At 39.2% G+C, this 22,736-nt stretch overlaps 1 protein-coding gene across 5 annotated transcripts in view; it reads right to left on the reverse strand.

Annotated features, from left to right (window-relative positions):
• SSH2 (slingshot protein phosphatase 2) overlaps positions 1-22,736 on the reverse strand; it is a 246,294-nt gene that overhangs the window by 95,931 nt on the left and 127,627 nt on the right. The window contains exon 1 of one of the 5 annotated variants that reach the window (XM_081219858.1): positions 12,659-13,048. The exons of the other annotated variants lie outside the window; for them this stretch is intronic. Coding sequence (XP_081075984.1) covers positions 12,659-12,786 — 128 coding nt within the window. The 5' untranslated portion in view covers positions 12,787-13,048. Of the gene's footprint in view, positions 1-12,658; positions 13,049-22,736 lie in introns of those variants that run through there. 5 annotated transcript variants of the gene reach the window in all.

The following is a 22,736-nucleotide window of genomic DNA, read 5'->3' on the forward strand; positions in this document are numbered from 1 at the left end:
TTATTGGTTGATTTTGATTTTAGTTGAGGAAGAGACTAGATGCTATCATTTCTTTAAAAAGCATAATAAACATTCTTACGACACTATCATTTTCTGACAAACAGGGCGTATGGCCTTGCTGAGAACTTCTCCAAGTATGTAAAATGGCAAGAAAGAATTCTAGCAGTGTGAGCATAGCGGCGGACTACCAAGATAACTGAGACTGACCACAGGCGAGACACAAAAGTGAACAGGCCCCAACTCATGAATAGCCAGGACTAAGGTAGGTTCTCAATGGATATACTCAAGTATATTTCCAAGGAGGTAAGTAATAAAGTATGATTAAAACAACAATGGCTTTCAATCTTTAAGTTAGAGAGATGATAACTAGCCAGTCTATAATCTTCAGTTTTTCTTTAACTCTGAAAAAAAATTACACTGGGTTTAAATTCATTTAGTTAGAATCACTAAATGGAAATAAATACAGTCTCAGTTTGGCATTTCTCTCATTGCGGGAGAGTATACAATAAGGCACAATCTGCTAAATTTTTAGTAGCTGCAGTAACTCTTCTTTGAATCAATATTGTTAAACTATCATTTGGGCATTTATATAGTTCTTGGTCTTTATTGATATATAATTATAGGCTTACTTACATATGTGTAAAAGATCCCCCTGTCCATTAGGATGGTTTCCATGTGTACTTAAACTAAGGAGCTGTACATTGCTTATACAACTCTAAATAAGATGAGCCATTAATTGACAACCAGGCCATTAAACTGGTAGCCAAGCCATTAAGAACAAAGTCCGCACACCCTTCCCCTTATAGCTCACTCCACTGGAAATATTACAAGCCCTCTGTGCCATGGGAACCACCTTGCCTACCACATGGTGCTGATGTAACAATATCTAGAGCTATGCACCTGGAGAAAGCAGGGAATGAGGTTTTGCTTTGGATTACTTGAATGTTTCTTTCTTTCCTCCCTCCTTCCCTCCTTCCTTTCTTTCTTTTAACCATAAAGCCACTAGCAGATAGTTTAATGATTTCTGTTCTTATGCTGCCTTTGGGGATTTCACACTGCACTACCAACCACTGGTACTAATTCAACAACAACCTTGTAAAATTGGCAGCCTTCCTAAATAAGCTATGTAAAGCTTGCAAATGCTGGTTACCTTGCTGTGTCGTCAGTGGGTACTCGATAAAAACGTGATTAAAATTCTGCTCACATGATATATCCCAAATATGCTCATACCTATTTTCTAAAGAACATTATCAGTCTATACAAAAGTATTTCTGGATTCTCCTTCTTACCACAAATGATTAATAGCAGTCATTCACTGAAAACTATCTGTCATATGGCCATGACATCTGCCATATTAGTCTTCCTTTTCTCTCACCACTCAAGTACCCTTTACCTCTGCTTATACAGATCAAGACATTTAAGAGGGCCAGAAATAAAGGTCAGCATTCCAGCTCAAATCCTACCATAAAGGCTCATTTACAATGACTTTTTGTCCTCTGAATACCTAAAGCACCAACTGCACCATTCGTCTGCCACTTAGCATGTGCTAAGTTGTGTTCTTATTTATCCTTTTATTGATGTGTCTTATATCTCTCAGCAGACTGAGCATCCTGACTGCAAGAACCATGTCTTGTATTTCTTTGTATCTCCCATGACAATTATGCATATGATGGAATTTTTACCACCAGGCTGGCGTACCACTCTAATTCTTTCTCCTATACTTTGGCTCATGTCAAAAGGGCAAAAATATTAGCTACCATTTACTGAGTGCTTACTATTTGCAGTACGTTATAAATATTACATTTAATTAACTTAAATGAACTACATTAATATTAATAGACACTATAGTTCCATTTTATTGATAAGAAAACCAAGGCTCATGGTGGTTTTATGATATGTTGAACGTACTGAAGGTCAAACAGCTTACAGGTGGTGAAACTGACTGGAACTCAGGTCTGTCTCATTCCAAACACCAGACTATTACTATCAGCCACAAGAACAAATGACAAGTAAGATAATGAATATATGACCCAAGACACCTTTTAAGAATTTCTAAATAGAGTATTTAATGAATGGGATACTTTAAGAATTGAGTGTGAGATTTTATTGGGGAGGAATAAGCATCACAGGTGTGGGGTTGATAGAATGATCTATACCAAATTTGGTCAAAGGGACGTCCAAAAAGTTGAGCTTCACACATCGTCTAAATCTATTTCATTCCCCTCCTCGGAAGAAAAGTTTACACTGAGAATTCACATTCTCCCATAGATGTCCCAACTTCTCAAACTAAATTTCCCCCCCAAAATAAAGATGATAAAATAATAGGAAGTTAAAAATTTTTGGTGTTCATGAGAATTGGGTATATTTTAGGAGAAACACAGTAATTTAAAGGTACCTGGGACAGAGCAGAGTCCCAAAGAAATGACATCTCTCTTAAGAGCTCTGTTATAAGTGATACTTATTTAAAATCAGTGAAGAAAAATCATAAATACTCTCATTCAGTTTATTCCTTATGAAGATCAACTGGCTTTTATTACACAAAATTCAAAGAACAACAGAGATGAGATGCACAGATAAGATGCTAAGCTCATAAACCTGATCAGCCTTTTGTTGAGGTACTGAAGGCTTCTTGGGTTGTCAACAGGCCTGCCTATCTGTGGCATGAAGTTTTAAGAATACAGACACCACAGAAGACAAGCGATATGAAGTCCACAATTAGAATTCTCAGGGCTTGAAAGGTCCTGCTACGGATCATGAATATCCACATGAATCTTTGTCAATAAACATTAAGTACAAATGACAAAAGTAACACAATCGTTAACTGAAAATTTTATTGTTCTTTCTTATTAACTATCTCATTTGATCTCCACAGTCCCCTGAAATGAGGTAGCTATTATTCCCCCCAAAACATAAGCAACAATTTGAACCATTTAGCTCATCATCAAAAAAAAAAAAAAATCAAATAATTCTATGTCTTCTACATCTGGAAAACTGAACTTACAATTAAAAAAAACCCCACTCTAGTACAGGCTAACACTGAAGTTTCTCTTTATTTGAGAGGAATACAAGCCTCTGGATTCTGTGGCTTTAACAGACACATAACTAATGCCAAATCCCTCAGGTTACTAAAAGAAGGGTCTCACCCCTCTAAAAACAGATTAATGCAAAAAACAAGAGTTGCCCAATTTGCACAACCTGCAAAAAGGAAGTGAGCCCAAATGTGCCCTTTGGTGTGCAGTACTAGCAATCTATTTATAAATCATCTGCCACATCCTTTCCAAATCACAGGAACACCTAAAAAGGCCTTGATGTTTTTTAGCACATTTCTTCAAGTTAAATCTAATTATGTTAGTGGAAGCAACATCCTGCATAATTCTAACAATGCAAAGCTAACTCTAACTCTATCTGAAAGTAGTTAAGATACTGATTATTATTATTCTTTTGCTTTCACCTTAGAAATTCAGAAACATTATGTGATAGCATCTACACCACTGTTCTTTAGCCCCAAGACAATTTTACATAAGGTAATTAAGAAGATTCACGTTTACTGGAGAAACCCAAGAAGAGAGGGAGCAAGAGGATCTGTAGTTTAGCCCCTCCATTACTCCAAGGTCCAACAGCTCTTGGAGCCAGAGAATGACAACATCCTTAATTATTTGGCTTTGGGCAGTGGTTTCTCAGTGTAAGTCTAAAGAAATTGCCCAATTTCAGGAGTGATTACAGGTGAGCACACAATCTGAAGAACAGTAATTTAGAAAAAAAATTCACTCAGATTTATCAAAGAAATCTTGCCTTGAATGCATCACAACCTCGCCATTCCTGTTCATCTTCATTATGCAGAGTTACTCTTCAGTTAACTGGTTTCCAGTAAGGCCAAATTTGAGAGCTTTTTTCCCCTCTGTTCCAAGACAATTACTGCTCTACTGACTTCAAAGCAGCACAGTGCGGATAAAGCCACACAAAGTTATCACTGCTAATGAAAACACAAATGCACCTTTTACTCTGACAATTAACTTCTCCTTCATATTTGAAGGCCATCACCTAGAAGCTTAATTCATTTGATGTAAACTTATTTGAGCACCTTTTAAACAATATTCTACCTTTTAAGGCTATATTACCTATTCAAGGATCAGAAACAAGCACAAAAACAGTACTGATTTAAAATCAAAGAGACATCTCATGCCTTTTAAAAATATTATTATTAGTCTCTTTACCCACCGAGAAAAAAAGCTCTTAAATCATAAATGAATGCCTGGCTTCAATCACTGAATTATCAATTATTATAATTATGTTCATCCATTTCTGCAGAGGACAAATGTAGATTTTAAAAGTATCATGGACGATAAACACACATTCAATAGAACAAGGAAATTTAAGAATTTGAAAGGCAAAACAATTTCATAAAATTATAACATTTGGAGTAGGACTTCGTGGTTCTAGGCTTTTAAAGTACAGAATTTCTGCTAAAGAACTGTTTTAGAGCTAGAAAAAGATGGAAGACTACACCTAAATCATTCAACAAATCATACGTAAGCTGGACAAAGAGAGCACCAAAGATTCAACAAATATTTGAATGAAAAAATCTTAAAATATTAGTAAACCAATTCCAGCAATATGTTAACAAATAATGCAAACAGAGTGAAAGGACAATTCAACTTTTGCAACTCAACGTGTCACTGCATTCCCAGGAAAGGGGGAAAATATTATCCTTCCAACAGATGTCTAAAAAACACGTAATAAAATTCAATAACTATATCTAATTTAAAAATATTTGAAATTAGGAATAGTAGGAAATATCCTCAACTTGGTAAGTGATCTATACTGGGACCTACAGCACACAATACATCTATTTAGAAAACATAAAAAGCACCCCTTTTACAATGGAAAACAAGATAAGACCACTAGCATGGCTCCTCTTTAACACTACACTAAAGCCTAAGGCAAAGCAATGAAGAGTTACACTTAGAGAAAACCCATTTACAGATGATATAATCATCCACCCAGAGAAGTCAAGAAAATCAACTAAAATATCTATTAGATATTAGGACTAAGAGTTTAGCAAGGTGGTCTGATACAAAAGCAAATACTATAAAAACCAATTTTCCCACACACCTACAGGGACTAATTAGAAAACATCATGGGAAAGAAGAGCTCATTCACAAGAGCAACAAAAACTTTATAAAACACCCATGAACATATCTAATAAGAAATGTGTAACTACTGTATGAGGAAAAGTGTAAAATTTAAATGAAGGACATTTTAAAAACAGTGGATAAACAGACACACATACCACATTCCTCATCGGGAAGGCTCATTTTATAAAGCTGTTAATTCTTCCTAAACCTAGTTCAGTACAATTTAAATCAAAATCCCAATAGGATTTTTAAAAGTAGAAATTGACAATCTGTTTCTGAGACTTACCTGGAAAATAAGCAAGAGTAGCTAAGATATTAAAAAAACACATACACTGAGGTAGGCCTTGTGATACAAGATATCAAAATGTCCACTAAATCTACATTAAGTAAAAATGTGGGGCTTCCCTGGTGGCGCAGTGGTTGGGAGTCCACCTGCCAATGCAGGGGACGCGGGTTCGTGCCCTGGTCTGGGAAGATCCCACGTGCCGCGGAGCGGCTGGGCCCGTGAGCCATGGCCGCTGGGCCTGCGCATCCGGAGCCTGTGCTCCGCAACGGGAGAGGCCGCAACAGTGAGAGGTCCGCGTACCGCAAAAAAAAAAAATGTGGTATTGGTGTATGAAAGAAAACATGTCAATAGGACTTTATAATATGAATAGCATTTCAAATCAGTTAAGTGAGAATGAGCTAAATAAATGGTATTGGAATAAATGACTGTCCATTTGGAAAAAAGGTAAAGTTAAAGCTCGACCTCACACAATAAATACAGGCATACCTTGTTTTGTTGTGCTTCTCTTTCTTGTGCTTTGCAGATACTGCTTTTTTTTTTTTTTTAAACAAATTTAAGGTTTGTGGCAACCCTGAGTAGAGCAAGTCTACTGGTGCCATTTTTTCAACAGCATTTGCTCACTTCATGTCTCTGTGTCACCTTTTGGTATTTCTCGCAATATTTCAAACCCTCCACCACCAAAAAGATCAAGACTTGCTGAAGGCTCAGATGAGGGTTAGCATTTAGCAGTAAAGCATTTTAAAATTAAGGTAAACAGATTTTTTTTTTAGACATAATGCTACCACACACTTTACAGACTACAGTGTAAACAACTTTTATATGCATGGGGAAAGCAAAAAATTCGTGTAACTCATTTTATTGTAACATTCACTTTATTGTGGTAGTCTGGAACTGAACCCGCATTATCTCCAAGGTATGTCTGTGAAGATAAATTACAGTTTTAAAGAGTGAAATATTTTTAAAGTGTAGACATACTAGAAAAATACAAAAGAGTATTTATAATCCTGGGAGTGGGTGGGAACGGGTTTTTAAAGGCCAGATGCAAAACTGAAATCGTAAGAGAAAATACAGACAGATTTTACTACATAAAAATTAAAAACTTTTGGGACTTTCCTGGTGGCACAGTGGTTAAGAATCCACCCGCCAATGCAGGGGACACAGGTTCAAGCCCTGGTCCGGGAAGATCCCACATGCCACGGAGCAACTAAGCCCGTGTGCCACACTACTGAGCCTGTGCTCTAGAGCCCACGAGCCACAACTACTGAAGCCCTCATGCCTAGAGCCCGTGCTCCATAATAAGAGAAGCCACCGCAATGGGAAGCCCGCGCACCGCAACAAAGAGTAGGCCCCCGCTCACCACAGCTAGAGAAAGCCCGTGCGCAGCAACGAAGATCCAACGCAGCCAATAAATTAAAAAAAGAAAAAAAATTAAAAACTTTTATACAAGATGCAAAATTAAAAGACAAGCAATAGGCTGGGCAAAGTATTTTTAAAACATTCAGAATATACAGAGTACTACATGAAAATGAAAAAAACTACCAAAAGAAAAATGGTTAAAGTACAAACATGCAAATTACAGAAGAAAAATGAGCAAGACCAATAAAAATACAAAAGGATCCTAAAGTTCTTCAATAGTAAGGGAAGTGCAAACAGAGGAGTGTTTTAAGAGCAGGGGTCCTGGAGTGAGACTGTCTGTGTTTGCATCCTGGCTGTATTACCTTAGACAAATTACTTAACATCTCTGTGCCTCTCATGTGTAACTGAGGATACACCTAAGTCAAAGTTGTTAAGAACAGAGAATGAGGTAATATGCATAGTACTCAAAACAATGCCTGGCACACAGTAAGAGCTCAGTAAAAAATTAACTGCTATCTAATATCACTAATATTACCAGGGTTGGTGAAGATACCTATGTAAGTATATAAGTAAGATATACTCTTACTTATAGCTGGTAAGAGGAAACTAGCAAAGCAAACTGCAAAGCATTTTGGCAGCATGTATCGAAATTTTAACAGGTACATACCATCAGACCCAGAAATTCCACTGTTAGAATTTTATCTAAAGAAATGTTCCCACATATATATAAAGCATCAGGACTTTGAGTGCAGCATCGTTAAGAGCTCTAGATTTGGAGACAGGAAATGCTGGTTCTAGTTTCAGTTCTACCAATAGCAATTCATGTAATCCCTGTGGCAATCACTTCACCATTTTGATTTTTTAGTTTATTTACTCTACAAAATATGGATAATGACTTGCCCAATCTGCCTCACAGGAATACTTTAAGGTAGTGGTTTCCCAAGTGTGGTCCCTGGATCAGCATCATCAGCATCCTCTAGGAACTTGTCAGAAATTTAAATTCTCTAGTCTCACCCCAGACTTACAGAATCAGAAACTCTGGGGGCGTAGGCAGCAGTCTGTGTTTCAATAAGCCATCCAGGTGATCCTGATGCAAGCTTAAGTTCAGAGATGAGCACAAGTGAAATCACTTGCATAACTATACAGCAGAACTGAAAGAGCATTCGTACTATCACTAATAAACACAAAAAATAAAGCTGTTTCTACCTTTCAATTTCATGTAAAGGTACATCTTGGATAATCATCTCAATATGCTCCTCTGTTGCTGACCTTGAGCTTCAGATAGCACTGATGTGAAGCTAGGAAGTCAAACTCATATACGTAACCAAATAAATAAATACAAGTATTTTGGGTCAAGGATAAAACGCTCAAGGTAACCTCATTAACAAATCAAGCAAGGTCTCAAGCTTCTAAGTTCCAAGACTTTTTTTTTTTTTTAAGTTCCAAGACTTTTGATCAGCGGTTTTCATAATGGGAACACTGCTTTAACGATAGCCTTTGCCAGCATTTTATCTACTAATTCTTGATCCTTCCCTGAACTTTTCAGGACACAAAAATAGTCACTTATTTGTTGATAAGCTATTTGTCTGGCATATAACAATAACATTAGAAAAGCCTTGGCCCCTTGCTTAGCAACTTCACTTCTCAGAGGTTGAAGGCTGGCTCTCTAAAAATAACATAGGTTTAAAAAAAAATAACATAGGCTCCCACATTTTTCAGAAGTTCAGATTTTTGTTTTATTTAAAAGCATGTGTAGATTCTTAAAGGGTATGGAACTTTTCATGATCATTTGAGCAGTCTGATCCAAGACTCTTGAAGTTTGATCAGATGATGCTCGGGTTGCTCACATGTATTTTTCTAGTAGGATTAACACTTATGACAGTAACTATTCTTTGTTTCTGGAGTTAATTCAATCACTTCTTAATGTTCTTTTCTGAATACATAAAAAATAACACTATATTTGGTGAGTTTTACATAATGGTAAGGGGAGACCTTAATCCAATAATGATGATATAATTCCCAGTAAAATACAGTAATACCCAAGCTATTCTCTAATTTCACCTATATGTATATACACACAGTTAAAAGTCAAGAAATTCGAAAGAGCCTGTGAAATCACCAAAATAGGTATCCAAAGGCCCTACTCTAAAGGTCATTAACTTTCTCCATAGGGAAGCCCCTAAGATCTCACTGTGGTCTTTTTACTCTGACACAGTTCTCATGGGATTTGTTACATGGTTTACTTGGTTCCTAAACCCAGAGCAAATCTGAGGCAGCAAACAAGAAAAGGAAAAAAAGCTCTTATGAGTGGCTCCTCAGCAATGACAAGAGAACCACTGGCCTAAGAGTATTCAGGTGTCAAGGTACCCCTTGCCCCAAGCATACACTTAAAATTCAGTCTTCACTTAAGGACCTTAAATCTTAATCTTTTAGTTGCTCCCATTCATCACTGCTATTTACATATCTGGCACCACAGGGAAATGCTCACACCAGTTAAGTCTTTACTGTATCAGGCCTTAGAAACAATACTTCCCTTTAGGAAGGAGATTTTAAAAAAATATTTATTTATTTGTTTGTTTATTTGGCTGTGCCAGGTCTTAGTTGCGGCATTCGGGATCTTTTAGTTGGGGCATGCAGGATCTAGCTCTCTGACCAGGGTTGGAACCCGGGCCCCCTCCATTGGGAGCGTGGAGTCTCAGCCATTGGACCACCAGTGAAGTCCCAGGAAGGAGATTCCTAACCTTTTATAAGATCACATTACTTTGAGAATATGGTTTTTAAATATATATTTACCCAACATTTTCATATGATCTCAAGGAGTTCATTAAGCTTCTAAGGCCAATTCATGGCTTCAGTAACCATAGACCCCAAATTAAGAACTTCTGCATTAGGTGCCAAAAATGTGTGTAAGTTAACAAAATTTAGGGGTTTATTCAGAATGATCTTTAAAGATTTTTTTTTTTTTTTGGCTGTGTTGGGTCTTTGCTGCTGTGTGCAGGCTTTCTCTAGTTGTGGCGAGCGGGGGCTACTCTTCGCTGGGGTACGCAGGCTTCTCACTGCGGTGGCTTCTCTTGTCGCGGAGCACGGGCTCTAGGGGCAAGGGCTTCAGTAGTTGTGACTCGTGGGCTCTAGAGCGCAGGCTCAGTAGTTGTGGTGCACGGGCTTAGTTGCTCCGCGGCATGTGGGACCTTCCTGGACCAGGGCTTGAACCCGTGTCCCCTGCATTGGCAGGCGGATTCTTAACCACTGTGCCACTAGGGAAGCCCCTAAAGATTTTTAAATGATGATGAACTGGGCAACACTATAAATGTAAAATAAAAATGATGGCTAAAGCAATACTAATAAATACACTTTAGAAGAAGTGAATATTAGCAAAACTCTCTTAAGAAAAAAAAAGTGGTAAAAGAGAGACAAAAAGGAAAAGAGAAATATTCTGCAAATTCTTTAAAAGACTGTCTACCTTAACAGCAAAACTCTTCGTGTAGCAAATGTTTTCACTACTAAATTGAAGATGTCAGCACATAAAGATAACTCCTAAGACGTAAGTCTCAAAAGTGACCTTGTAACTACTAAGACAGAAGATCATTTTTCTAGTGGTTAAGAGCACTGGCCTAGGAAACATCTGGATTCTAAGGACAGTTTTGTCATTTACAAGCTATATGGTCTTGAGTAATTACTCAACTTCTCTAAGTCTCAGCTACATTATCTGTAAACAGAATAAATTAGTTCATTGGGTGGCTGTGATGATTAAATGAGATAATAATACACATTAAACTTAGCACAATGGCAAGTGGTCAATAAATGGCAGCTAATAGTTTTTGTTTAATTTCAATTAACACATTTTCCTGGGCAGGGGTTTATAGTTTGTAAATTGTTACCACGCATATAATCTTTTATGATCCTCTGGGGGAGGAACCACCTTATCCTCATTTTACAGTTTAAGAAACTGAACTCAAATGACTTACCTAAAGTCACTAATTAGTAGGAAAAGAAATCTGTACTTGCTTGACCACACTAGGAAGCAAGATTCAAAACTCCTTTTCCCCACAAAGCTTAGAAGCTCTGCCTTTTAAGTTTTGTTTAACCTTTTTTTAAACTGTAGTTAAATATACATAAAATTTGCCATTTTAACCATTTTTAAGTGTACAGTTCAGTGCCAATAAATACATTCACATTGTTGTGCAACCATCACCACCATCCATCCCCATAACTTTTTCTTCTTCCTCAAATGAAATTCTGTACCTATTAAACACAAACATCTCATTCCCCTCCTCCAACCCCTAGCAACCAGACTACTCTAAGGTCCCTCACATAAGTGGAATCATACAGTATTTGTACTTTGTCACTGGCTTATTTCACTTAGTATGATGTCTTCAAAGTTCATCCATGTTGTAGCATATATCAGAATTTCCTTCCTTTTTAAGGCTGAATAATATTCAGTTGTATTATATACCACATTCTGTTTATCCATGTATCCATTAATGGACATGTGGGTTGCTTCCACTACCTTTTTAGAAGTATTGTTAACACTTATTTTGAGATTGGTTATACACTTTCAGATTCTTCACTCCAATTGTCCTTTTTTTTAAAGGGAAAATACTAGTAAACAGTTGATTTAATTCTGTAGAGTTTATAATACAGAACAGTAAAACCACGATACTGCGGGGGGGATATTGTTTTTTCGGTGCGCCACCATGAATCAACACAAAGGAAAAAAGTTGAAATGCAAATTTGATTTGGTAAGAGAGCAAAACAGTTAGTTAAAATAATAAATTAGTTTTAAGATTATCTATAAATCACTTTACATGCTATTCTTGGGACCTTTAATAAGGGATGATGGAAAGTTTCTATTGTTGGACATGAAACTAAAAAGTTCTTTAGGGTTGACCTGGGAGGGAAAGAGAAGTTGCTCAAGTGCCAGGAGTCTGGGAAAACCTCAGTAGGTGACTCTCCTTGAAGGTACTCCGAATGAGTGCTAATACACTACAAAGACCAAACTGCTGCTATCTAAAAGTAACCCTAAATCACTCAACTAGTTTAAGGATGCAACTTGAATAGATGGGAGTTCCTCTACTTTGCCCTTTTTAACTGTGAGATGAGAGAGTTCCTCTACTTCGCCCTAACTGTGAGATGAGATTAACCACAAGCTTGAGCACACAGTTCTCAGAAATAACTAAACCACAATGGAAGGGAGGAACAACTCTAGAGACTTTGAAAACAGTTAAGATTTAAAGATGCAAATGAATCTTGCACTTTGGCGATTGAAGGTGTGCATACAGGCTTGGGTTGTTAGCACGTACTACTACAGGCGAAGACAAAAAGAAAAAGAGCCAAACTACTAAAATCCAGTTTTATGAAATAATTTCAGACGACAACCAGCGGGTGTTAAGAATGAACTGCCTTTCTTTGTGTGCACGGCTTGTAACCGAAACCTATGGTCACAAGCAAACTTATTTGAAACAAGAAAACAAAACAACACGGGAGCTTGAGCACCAGCAGGACCCGCAAGGGAGTGCTAGCTTTTCCGGCCGGCGGTTCAGAGCTACTGACCGCCCTTCAGCCCAAGTCTCCCGAATGCCATGAGGCTGTCACTCAGTCATCACAATTTCCCGGGGCGACCTCACTTTCAGATTCTCTCAAAGTTTACCAGAAATGCTCCCAAAGGATTCTTCTGTCCGCCTCCCCACCCCCAGGACACTTTCTCCCTCCAAGAATTACCCTTCCCCTCCACCCCACTATGCCCCCAGACGCCCCGAGACCTGCAAGCAAGCAGGATGCGATTTCGCCCTTGCTTGCTCTCAACTGCCGGGGGAAAGCGGCTGCTGAAAAGCAAACTTTCCGAGCGTTCACAGAGGGGTGGGAGGGCGCGCGGTGCACTCACAGCTGGTTGATGGCGTTCTGCGAGATCACCGCGTTGGCAGAGAAGTAGGGGATCATGTCGGGGCCACTGAGGCTCCAGGTGCAGGCGGGGGGCGCCTTCCTCTCGCGGGCCAACGTGCTCAGGGTCATGGGGCCGGCTCAAGGCGCATAGCTCCGCATCCCGGCCCCCGCCCGGGTCCGGCACGAGGCGCTCGCTTTGGGCTCCGCCGGACTGGAGGCGCGGGCAGCGCGGACTCCCGGCGGCAGAAGTGGGCCCGCCGGGTCGCGCGGAAGCAGCTGCCGTAGCCCTGGGGCTCGGCTGTGGAGTCCCGGCGGCCGGGCGCCTCCAGCAGCCCGCCCCAACTCGCGTCCGGGGCGGAGCGGGGCGGAGCTGAGCGCGCCGGCGGGGAGGGTCCTGAGACCCGAGAGGGTCGGGCCCCGCGGGCGCCCCGCCCCGGAGCTCTTAGCACCCGCCGGATCCGCTGCCGGCGTCGGAGCCTGGGGAACAAGGGTCGGCCCCAAGCCACCTCGGCTTGGGTGAAGGAGTGAAGAGAGCCGGGGGGTGGGCCAGAAAGGCTCGCATTTCATTGGAATGTTTCAACAGAAAGGTCCTGCCTCTTAATCCGCTTTATGCATGAACCTCAAACAAACCCCATTTTTCAAATGACCTTAAAACTTTAAAAGGCTGTACACTCGCAAATGCAATAAATGTTTATCAACGGCTTCCTATGTGCTACGGGCTAGGAAAATGCTGAGATACACTGGATTTTTTTTTTAATAGTTGAAACTATGATGGGGAAAAAAGTCTATCTACACTGTCGACAACATCTGCTAATGCTTGTAAATAAATTTACTAACCCTCCTCCAAACCAAGGATTCCCAGCCTTAACTGCACATATGAATCCACCTGTGGAGATTTTAAAAAATCCCAATGCCCGGTTGCACCCTAGACAAATCAAATCGGAATCTCTTAAAGTTGGGATCTAGAAATCAGTATTTTTCAAAGCTCCCCTGGTAATCCCATTGCGCAGCCTGGTTGAGAACTACTGTACCAAATGATCTAGAGAGGAAGATGGGCTAGAGATTATATCCTCACTGTACTGATGTGGAAACACTGAGGGTCTAGCCAGATGATCTTATTTGTAATTGACTTAGATAGGAACTCCCGTTTTATAACTCCTGATCTAAGGCTTTCCCCACCAAACCCTATTTCCTGATGCTTTATGATTTTCCTTAACAACTCGCTGAGCAGTGCCTTTCACCTGAACAGGGACCAGCTCTGTAAAAAGAGAATCTCTTTTCTCTCTCACCTACACACTATGCTATGTGTAGTGGCTTACAAAAGGGACTGGCCCCCTTCAGGCACTCAGTAAAAGTTAGCTTCCTGGGCTTCCCTGGTGGTGCAGTGGTTAAGAATCTGCCTGCCAATGCAGGGGACACGGGTTCGATCCCTGGTCCGTAAAGATTCCACATGCCGCGGAGCAACTAAGTCCATGTGCCCCAACTACTGAGCCTGCGCTCTAGAGCCCGTGACCCACAACTACTAAGCCTACATGCTACAACTACTGAAGCCCACGATCCTAGAGCCTGTGCTCCACAAGAGAAGCCCCCGTAATGAGAAGCCCACACACCGCAACGAAGAATAGCCCCCGCTCACTGCAACTAGAGAAAGCCCGTGTGCAGCAACGAAGACCCAATGCAGCCAAAAATAAATAAATTAATTTAAAAAAAAGTTAGCTCCCTTATCTCTTATCCTTACTGTCTCATCAGAACAAGTATTTTTGGGCATCAGTATTTTTAGCTTTTATGAATACTTGACTAAAATATACATCGATATAAGTTGCTTTAGGAATTCCAGAGCGAAAAATTAATAATTAAAAAAAGACTTCACTATCATAAGAGATCATGAGAAAAAATTATAAGAGAAAGTAGAATTATAAAAGGGACTATAATTAGGAAGAACTCACTTTACTACTCAGCATATGCTAGAATCAAGAAGAAATGTCTTTGTTTTATATAAAATTTCAGACTTTTTTTCCTATTGGGAAGTTTGGCAATTTTCAAAATACCAGTAATGAAATAATCTAAACTATAAATTCTATGTCTACAACCAGAATCCCTCTTTTGTTAGTTGATCCTTCCATAAAACAAAGTTGTTGCCAAGGCACTGAGGGACTGGAAATATTGCGGACTCATGCCAGAAATAGATATCTAAATTAAGATGGAACTAGTTGGCAAGTGAAGAGTTAATGAAAGGTCTGAACTTCGGAGTCCAGTGCATCATCATCTTCATCCATCTCTAGGAAGGAAAAATTTTGAAAGATTTATTCAGGCTATGTCAGCAGGCACCCAAATGGCAGTGTAAGAAAAAATCTGCTGATACACCCTAAAATAAATTGCTTTAAATATCTGGCAAACTTGCCAGTTTGAAACTTCTTCCAGGCTGTAATTTATTACAGCCTCCTGCAGTGATTTAAAAAAAAAAAACCAAAAAACAAGAAAACCGTAGCAGGCTGTTTGGAACAGCACTGTTAAGGTGAGTCCAGTTCCTTTCATGACACAGCAGTGATAGGATTTTATTGAAGTCAACACTTAAATGACGCCGTTTAGGAAAAGATGATGTCATGGTAATCATTTGTATCTGCCGGAAAAAGAACTCAGCAGGAAATGTATTTTACTCAATGCAACACTTAATATCTCTGGCATTTAAAAACGCTAGAGATAAAGATTTCATAAATATGTATACTTGTCTTTTATAAATAGGTTCCTATAGTGACACCCCATAAGTGCATAGTCCTTTGTTTCTCCTCAAAAGACTTCTGTCAGTGCCCGTTCAACAAAAGGAGACTATTTTAACACCCCCATCGAGGCTTTTTCAAAAGCTTTTCAAAGTTAAATTCTCATTTTGAACTGTAATATAGAAAATTGGGAAAGTGCTAGAACATGCCTCTTGGTTTTTAAGGAAAAAAAAAAATCATCTCTGCAGACTGAGGTACCTTTAAGGAAATAGTTCTTTCTACTACTGTTTCAAAAAGTTGAACAAATTCCGTTTCTTTTCACAATCTGCAGAGTGTCAAAATGTCAATCAATTTAGTTTCAGCTCAATTTAATCCTTTACTCTCCAGTGTCAGGAAACAAGGTTCTAGGGAGCAAGTTCTCTGTACCCAAGCATCTAGGAATTCAAAAATGATTCCAAATTAAATTGAGCAGCATGAAATAAACTAAGCTAGTTTTCTACTCCACATGAAGTCAGAAGGGGCTTTCTCTAAAAAAAAATCTGCACAAAGGCCCTGAAGAAAAATCACTGCATTTCTTTATACTGTTGCTTGAATTTAGTAGACTTGAAATGAATTTTGTCATGTCATTTGCTGACTATTTCAAGGGTCAGAAATATGAATATTCTAAAATGTTAATTTGGCTCTTGACAGCATTAGCTATGACCAAATTAAATTTTTTGTAGACTCATATATTAATAGCATTAAAAAATTTTTAAGTAGTAGATGTCTCTTGTATCCATAAGATACTTCCATTACTATGTTTCCATGTGTCCCTCCATAAGGTATAAACACTGTAAAACTGTATAAAACCAGAGACTTGCATACTGACCTAACTGTACTCCAGGACAGGTCCAAAGGTGAATTGTGAAGGATGTGAACATGCTTTTGTTGCTGTAACAGAATTTCAACATGGGTGGATCACTTGAATTGACAACAGCTAATGAGCTAAAAGGTGACAAAAACTGTAGGCTAGAAACCAGAGGACCTAAATTTAGTTCTAACACAGTCATTTAATAATCTAAGATTTTGGTCAAGTCACTTAACTTCATCTGTAAAATGGGATAATAAAACCCTAAGGAAATATCCCAAGATCCGTTTTTGGGAGAGTCGGGAACCTTAGGAAAGAAATTTCATCCAATCTGGAGATCCTGAAAAATGGATTTAATCCACTTAATGCAGTCATTTAGTTCAAAGCAGTACAGCCCAACAGTTAAAAACTCTGGCTGGATTTCCCTGGTGGCACAGTGGTTAAGAATCCACCTGCCAATGTAGGGGACACGAATTCGATCCCTGGTCCAGGAAGACCCCGCATGTTGTGGAGCAACTAAGCTCATGCGCCACAACTACTGAACCTGCGCAGGCTCTAGAGCCCATGAGCCACAACTACTGAAGCCCGTGCGCCTATAGAGCCCATACTCCGCAACAAGAGAAGCCACCACAGTGAGAAGCCCGCGCACCTCAAAGAAGAGTAGCCCCTGCTCACTGCAGCTAGAGAAAGCCTGCACGCAGCAACAAAGAGCCAACGCAGCCAAAAATATTAATTAATTAATTTTAAAAAGAACTTTAGGCCTCCCTGGTGGCGCAGTGGTTGAGAGTCCGCCTGCCGATGCAGGGGATACGGGTTCGTGCCCCGATCTGGGAGGATCCCATATGCTGCGGAGCGGCTGGGCCCGTGAGCCATGGCCGCTGGGCCTGCGCATCCGGAGCCTGTGCTCCGCAACGGGAGAGGCCACAACAGTGAGAGGCCCGCATACCGCAAAGAAAAAAAAAAAAAAAAAGAACTTTAAAAATAATTTTTTTAAGTTTATTAAAAAACCCCAACAAACTCTGGCCTTGGAATTAATAGGCTGAGTTTGAATCCTAGTGCCACCAACAGCTATGAACTTTAAATAGCTACTTAATCTAGGGCTCAGTATTAGTTCTTAATTTATGAGGTTATTGGGAGGATTAATTAAATTAACACATATAAAGCTCCGAAAAGAGTGCCTGGCACAAAAATCTACTTTTTGGCCTTAATGGCTCTGTAAGCTTAAGAGACCTAAGGGAAAGGTTGAGGAGATTGCCCTTCAGGAATAAAATCAGAGAGTTGGAGCGTTCAATGAAGAATCTTAGATCAGAGTGCAGGATTATAATAAATTTTTACATTTTTATTAAAATGTTTCTGCTTTTCTAACTCTTCCATGTATCTTATCCTTTGAGTGTTTCTCTAAGGTAAAAGACCTATGTGCTTTTCTTTAGGTTGTTCAGAAAGCATGTGTGTGCGTGTGTGGGGGGCGCAAGGGGACTCTGAAGTCAGTCTGGCAACCTTCAGGTAAAGTCCACTGTGCATTTTAGTTTATTCACTGAGAAAATGAAAATGTTGGACTAGAGATAATCCTCTATGCTCTTTTCCACCAACCTGAAAAACAGCTAAAGCGGGCAACATTAAAATGGCAATGAATCTGATATCAGAAAGTTCTAGACTCTAGCTACTTTGTCCACAGGCAAAACTTACTCTGTTCCAGCCCTGATTCCTTTAATCTTAAAGTGGGATGGTAATGCTTACCTCCCAGGTTTACTAAGATACACAGACACAAGTGCTTTGTAAACAGGACGGCACTAAATTTTTGTATTTTTACCGTCCATAAATTGCCAATCAGCTTCCAATAACAGAAAGCATTGTATTTGTTTGTAATTGGGATGAGAAGTTGATGAATGAATGAAAATTAAAATACAAATAAACTTCCCCTATATACCACCATTTCATTCAGGAAGTCTTTACTATTATTGTTTGCCAGGCAGTTAATTATATATTGCCATCTTGTAGTAACATGAGATCTGCAGGGCTTACTGGGATTTTGCTTTCTTTTTTTTTAAGCTTTGAAATAATAGTATTAACTTATATAACTTTATTTTTTTAAATACCTAGTCATAAGAAAGAATGCTTATACCAATCAGAAGACCTATTTGTATTTTTATGTTTTCTCTAAGGGGCTTGATCTAGAGAAATAAATAGTAAATTAATCTCCTGAGGGTCAAAAGGGAGAAAACCAACACTTTAAAGAGTTACAAAACAAAAAGCCTGTTACCTAGAGTAGCACAACAGTCTGTCTCCTGTTAATCTGTAAAATGCTAGGATAAAACTCTCAAGATAATACCCCTAATTTTCAAACTTGTTGCCCAGACAGTACCTAGAGGTATCTTGCTACACTTAGTCAAAGGCACTCTTCATTCAATACAATACACTAAACTCTGTAAACAAAGGCTCTTAAAAGCGATCAAGTTTTGCAATCACCACGAGGCTAATAGTTTTATTTAAAAGAATATCTGACAATAGTTTTAAACACTGGATTAAACAGTGTCACTGAGCCCTTCCAATCCTTTCTATGGAACTTTCCACCGTAAGAGCAATGGGGAATACCGAAAAGATCTGCCTATCAACTCCATGAGAGGCAGATCTAAGGCACTCATCCCCCATAGTCTTAACCATATGCTCTGGTAGGAAGAGATGTTGAAATGCTGCTTTCTTCAGGTTACAAAAGCCTCACACTCTATTGTTTAGTAAAAATAATAGGCATTTATAGATCACTTTTCACATCCAACACACCGTACAAAACATTTAACCGTTTAATCCTCACAATCTCTTTAAACATTAAAAAAATTTTTTTAAACACATGCTCAGAAACATTTTTCTTTTCAGTATTCAGAAAGATAAAGTAAAAGTCACTCTTCTCAGCCCCATCATCCTACTCCCAGGGATGATTGTTAATACTTCCAGAAATTTTCCTTGCATAAGCAAACATTAATATATTGTAGCTGCTCTTTAAGAAACACACATGCACACAAGCCATAATTATATTATGCATATTATTCTGCTTTGTGCTCCCCACACACTTATCACTATATCTTGGACACTTTTCCATGTTTATAAAGATGTATCTCATTCTTTTAAAGGAGTGCATAGTATTCTATTTTACAATTATATATAATTTATTTAAATAGTCCTCTACTGATGAACATTTAAATTGTTTCCAGTCTTTACTATCATATACAGTATCACTATGAACATGTTTTCACACAATCTTTGGGCATTCATGTGAATTATTTGTTGGATGGATACCTAGAGGTGGAATTGGCAGTTAGTTAAAATATTTTAAACATCTTAGGAATCGGCAGACATTATCAAATTGCCTTCCTAAAGGGTTTAGTTTTTTGTTTTCCACTGGAATCTTTGTGTCTCCTCCCACACTGTGATCTATTAAATTAACTCAGGGCCCAAGATTCTCTTCTACACATCTTTTACATACTGCGTTAAAAAATATATATATATATATCAATATATGTATATATACGTACATATGCGTACGTATATGTGTATAATATGAGAAAAGTAAAACATGCTTAAGGAAACTAGAGAAATATACTAAATTATAAAAAAAAATATGAAGAACTATATTATAGACAATTAATTTAAAAGAATTAGACTGTAAAAAATATAGTACATAAACTATTTTGAAGATAATTTTTAATTCAAAAGATGTTTTAAGATCTTGTTTGATGCTAATGATGTAGAAGACATTATAGGTGAATAAGCCAAATATGGCCTAATACTATCAATGTCCTGAAATGGGGTGAGACAGAGATAGAAAAATGGGAAATAAATTTGGGAGTAACATAATATGGAATCTAGAGGAGCTGAGAAGGTCTTGAAAGTAAAAACAATAACTGATATTTATTGAGCTGACACTCACTGTGTACCAGATCCTCTATTAAGAGTTTACATGCAGTATCTCAATTCTCACAAACAACCTATGATTCTATTATTATCTTTACGAGGCTCAGAGAGGTTAAATGATTTGCCTAAGGTAATACAGTAGTATTTCAAACTCAGCCAGTTATTCTGGCTCCAGAACCTGTTTTGTTAATCAGTCTTCTACATTGTCTGCATGATTATGTAGGTTCACTACCGAACAGGTTAAGTCTGAAAAGGTCTACTGCCAAAAGGAAGAACTCCTGCGGACCTTAAATACCTACCTTCCTGCACCTGGTGTTTTCTCCTCTACTTGATCCTAGCTATAGCTAGCAGGTCCTGACAATAATAGGGGACCTAACCCAGTACTAAATATAGCAGTAAGATGATCTTCTGGCTGTTGTATACCATCCTCTTGCTACCAGATCCCTTAGAACTCTGTATTTCAAACTCCTATTCATCCCAAGACATTTTTCAAAGCACTTATATCTAAACATATTTTTGTTTCCCTAGTTTTGTTTTACACAGCGTCTTACATGAAGGAGGCATTTAATGTATTTGTGGATAACCATGGGATCATCATCTCATTTGATGTTTTAAATAAACCTACTAGCTGGGCAAGTATTAGCATTCCTTGCTACAGTTAAGGAAAAGATGAACCAGACTAATGTCTAGGTGACAAGAAGCCTAGACTCTAGGCTAAGGTGTGTCCAATTCATCCAGTCTCAGATCCATTTATCTACACTCAGATGTGTCCAATTCAATCTGTCAACATACTATTGACAGATTAACTGAATACAACTGGACTCATCCTGAACACCTTAAGGCCAGGCACTCTAGATACTGATTATCAAAATGAGTTAAGCCCTCTTATAATAATTCCCTACTTAACACCCCCAAATAGTTCCTTATTCCCTTTCAGATCAAGTCCAAGCTCTTCTTCTGGCCTTCAGATCCTCCATTATTTATTTATTTATTTATTTATTTCCTTTTTTTTTTTAATTTATTTTTGTCTGCGTTGGGTCTTTGTTGCTGTGTGCGGGTTTTCTCTAGCTGTGGCGAGTGGGGGCTACTCTTCATTGCGGTGCGCAGGCTTCTCATTGCAGTGGTTTCTCTTGCTGCAGAGCATGGGCTCTAGGCGCACTGGCTTCAGTAGTTGTGGCATGTGGGCTCAGTAGTTGTGGCAAGTGGGCTCAGCAGTTGTGGCACATGGGCTCAGCAGTTGTGGCGCATGGGCTTAGTTGCTCCGCGGCATGTGGGATCTTCCCAGACCAGGGCTCAAACCCGTGTCCCCTGCATTGGCAGGCAGATTCTTAACCACTGCACCACTGGGGAAGTCCCAGATCCTCCATAATTTAAATCCTACTGTAATCCAGCCATTATGGCATATTACTCTCAACTCCATCCCTTCTCCAACACAATCGGTGTAACTATTTTTTACCCATTCTCCCAAAACAAATCCTTGCCATAATTGGGTGGTTTCTATCCTGTCCTCCTATATCTGAGTCTCCCTCTCCTCTCTGTTCAAATTATTCCTTCTCTTAAGACCTTTTTTTTTTGTGGTACGCAGGTCTCTCACTGCTGTGGCCTCTCCGTTGCGGAGCACAGGCTCCGGACGCACAGGCCCAGCAGCCATGGCTCATGGGCCTAGCCGCTCCACGGCATGTGGGATCTTCCCGGACCGGGGCACGAACCTGTGTCCCCTGCATCGGCAGGCGGACTCCCAACCACTGCACCACCAGGGAAGCCCTCTGAGACCATTTTTATCTAGGTTATCCATGTATAAAATATTTTCAAGGCCTGGTTCAATTCTCAGCTCTTTCGTTAATTAAAAACTCTACAGTGTTTTCACATACATCCTCACTTGATTCTTATTGAAATCCTGTGTATAGGTAAATAGAGCTAGCTGGGATTATCAGCTTCATTTTATTGGTGTGGAAATTGAGGCTCAAAAATTAAGGGACCTGCCCAAGTTTACATAGCAAGTGTCAGAGTTAGGATTTGAACTGAGGCCTTCTGATTAAGTCCAATGATCAATTCCTGGTTTATAGTATGCTATGACTCTTTTCTAATGCCTTTAGAATTTATTTATTTAAAAAAATAATAAATTTATTATTTATTTTTGGCTGCGTTGGGTCTTCGTTGCTGCGTGTGGGCTTTCTCCAGTTGCAGTGATTGGGGGCTACTCCTAGTTGCGGTGCATGGGCTTCTCATTGCGGTGGCTTCTCTTGCTGTGGAGTACAGGCTCTATGCGCGTGGGCTTCAATAGTTGCGGCTCGCAGGCTCACAGTGCAGGCTCAGTAGTTGTGGCGCACGGGCTTAGTTGCTCCGCGGCATGTGGGATCTTCCTGGACCAGGGCTCGAACCTGTGTCCCCTGCATTGGCAGGTGGATTCTTAACCACTGTGCCACCAGGGAAGTCCCTCCTTTAGCATTATAATCTGTATTGTTATTCAAGGTCTTATTCTCTATTTTATGTCACATATGCCACAGAATTTCTCTCTCTGCTGAAGCAAATCACGTACAGTAACTCTCTTTTGTGGACTTCATAGAGCCTAGCACAGTGCTGGGCAAGTCATAAGCATTAAATATATT

This window comes from Mesoplodon bidens, assembly GCF_964165515.1.
Source record: "Mesoplodon bidens genome assembly, chromosome: 19".
Classification (NCBI taxonomy): domain Eukaryota; kingdom Metazoa; phylum Chordata; class Mammalia; order Artiodactyla; family Ziphiidae; genus Mesoplodon; species Mesoplodon bidens.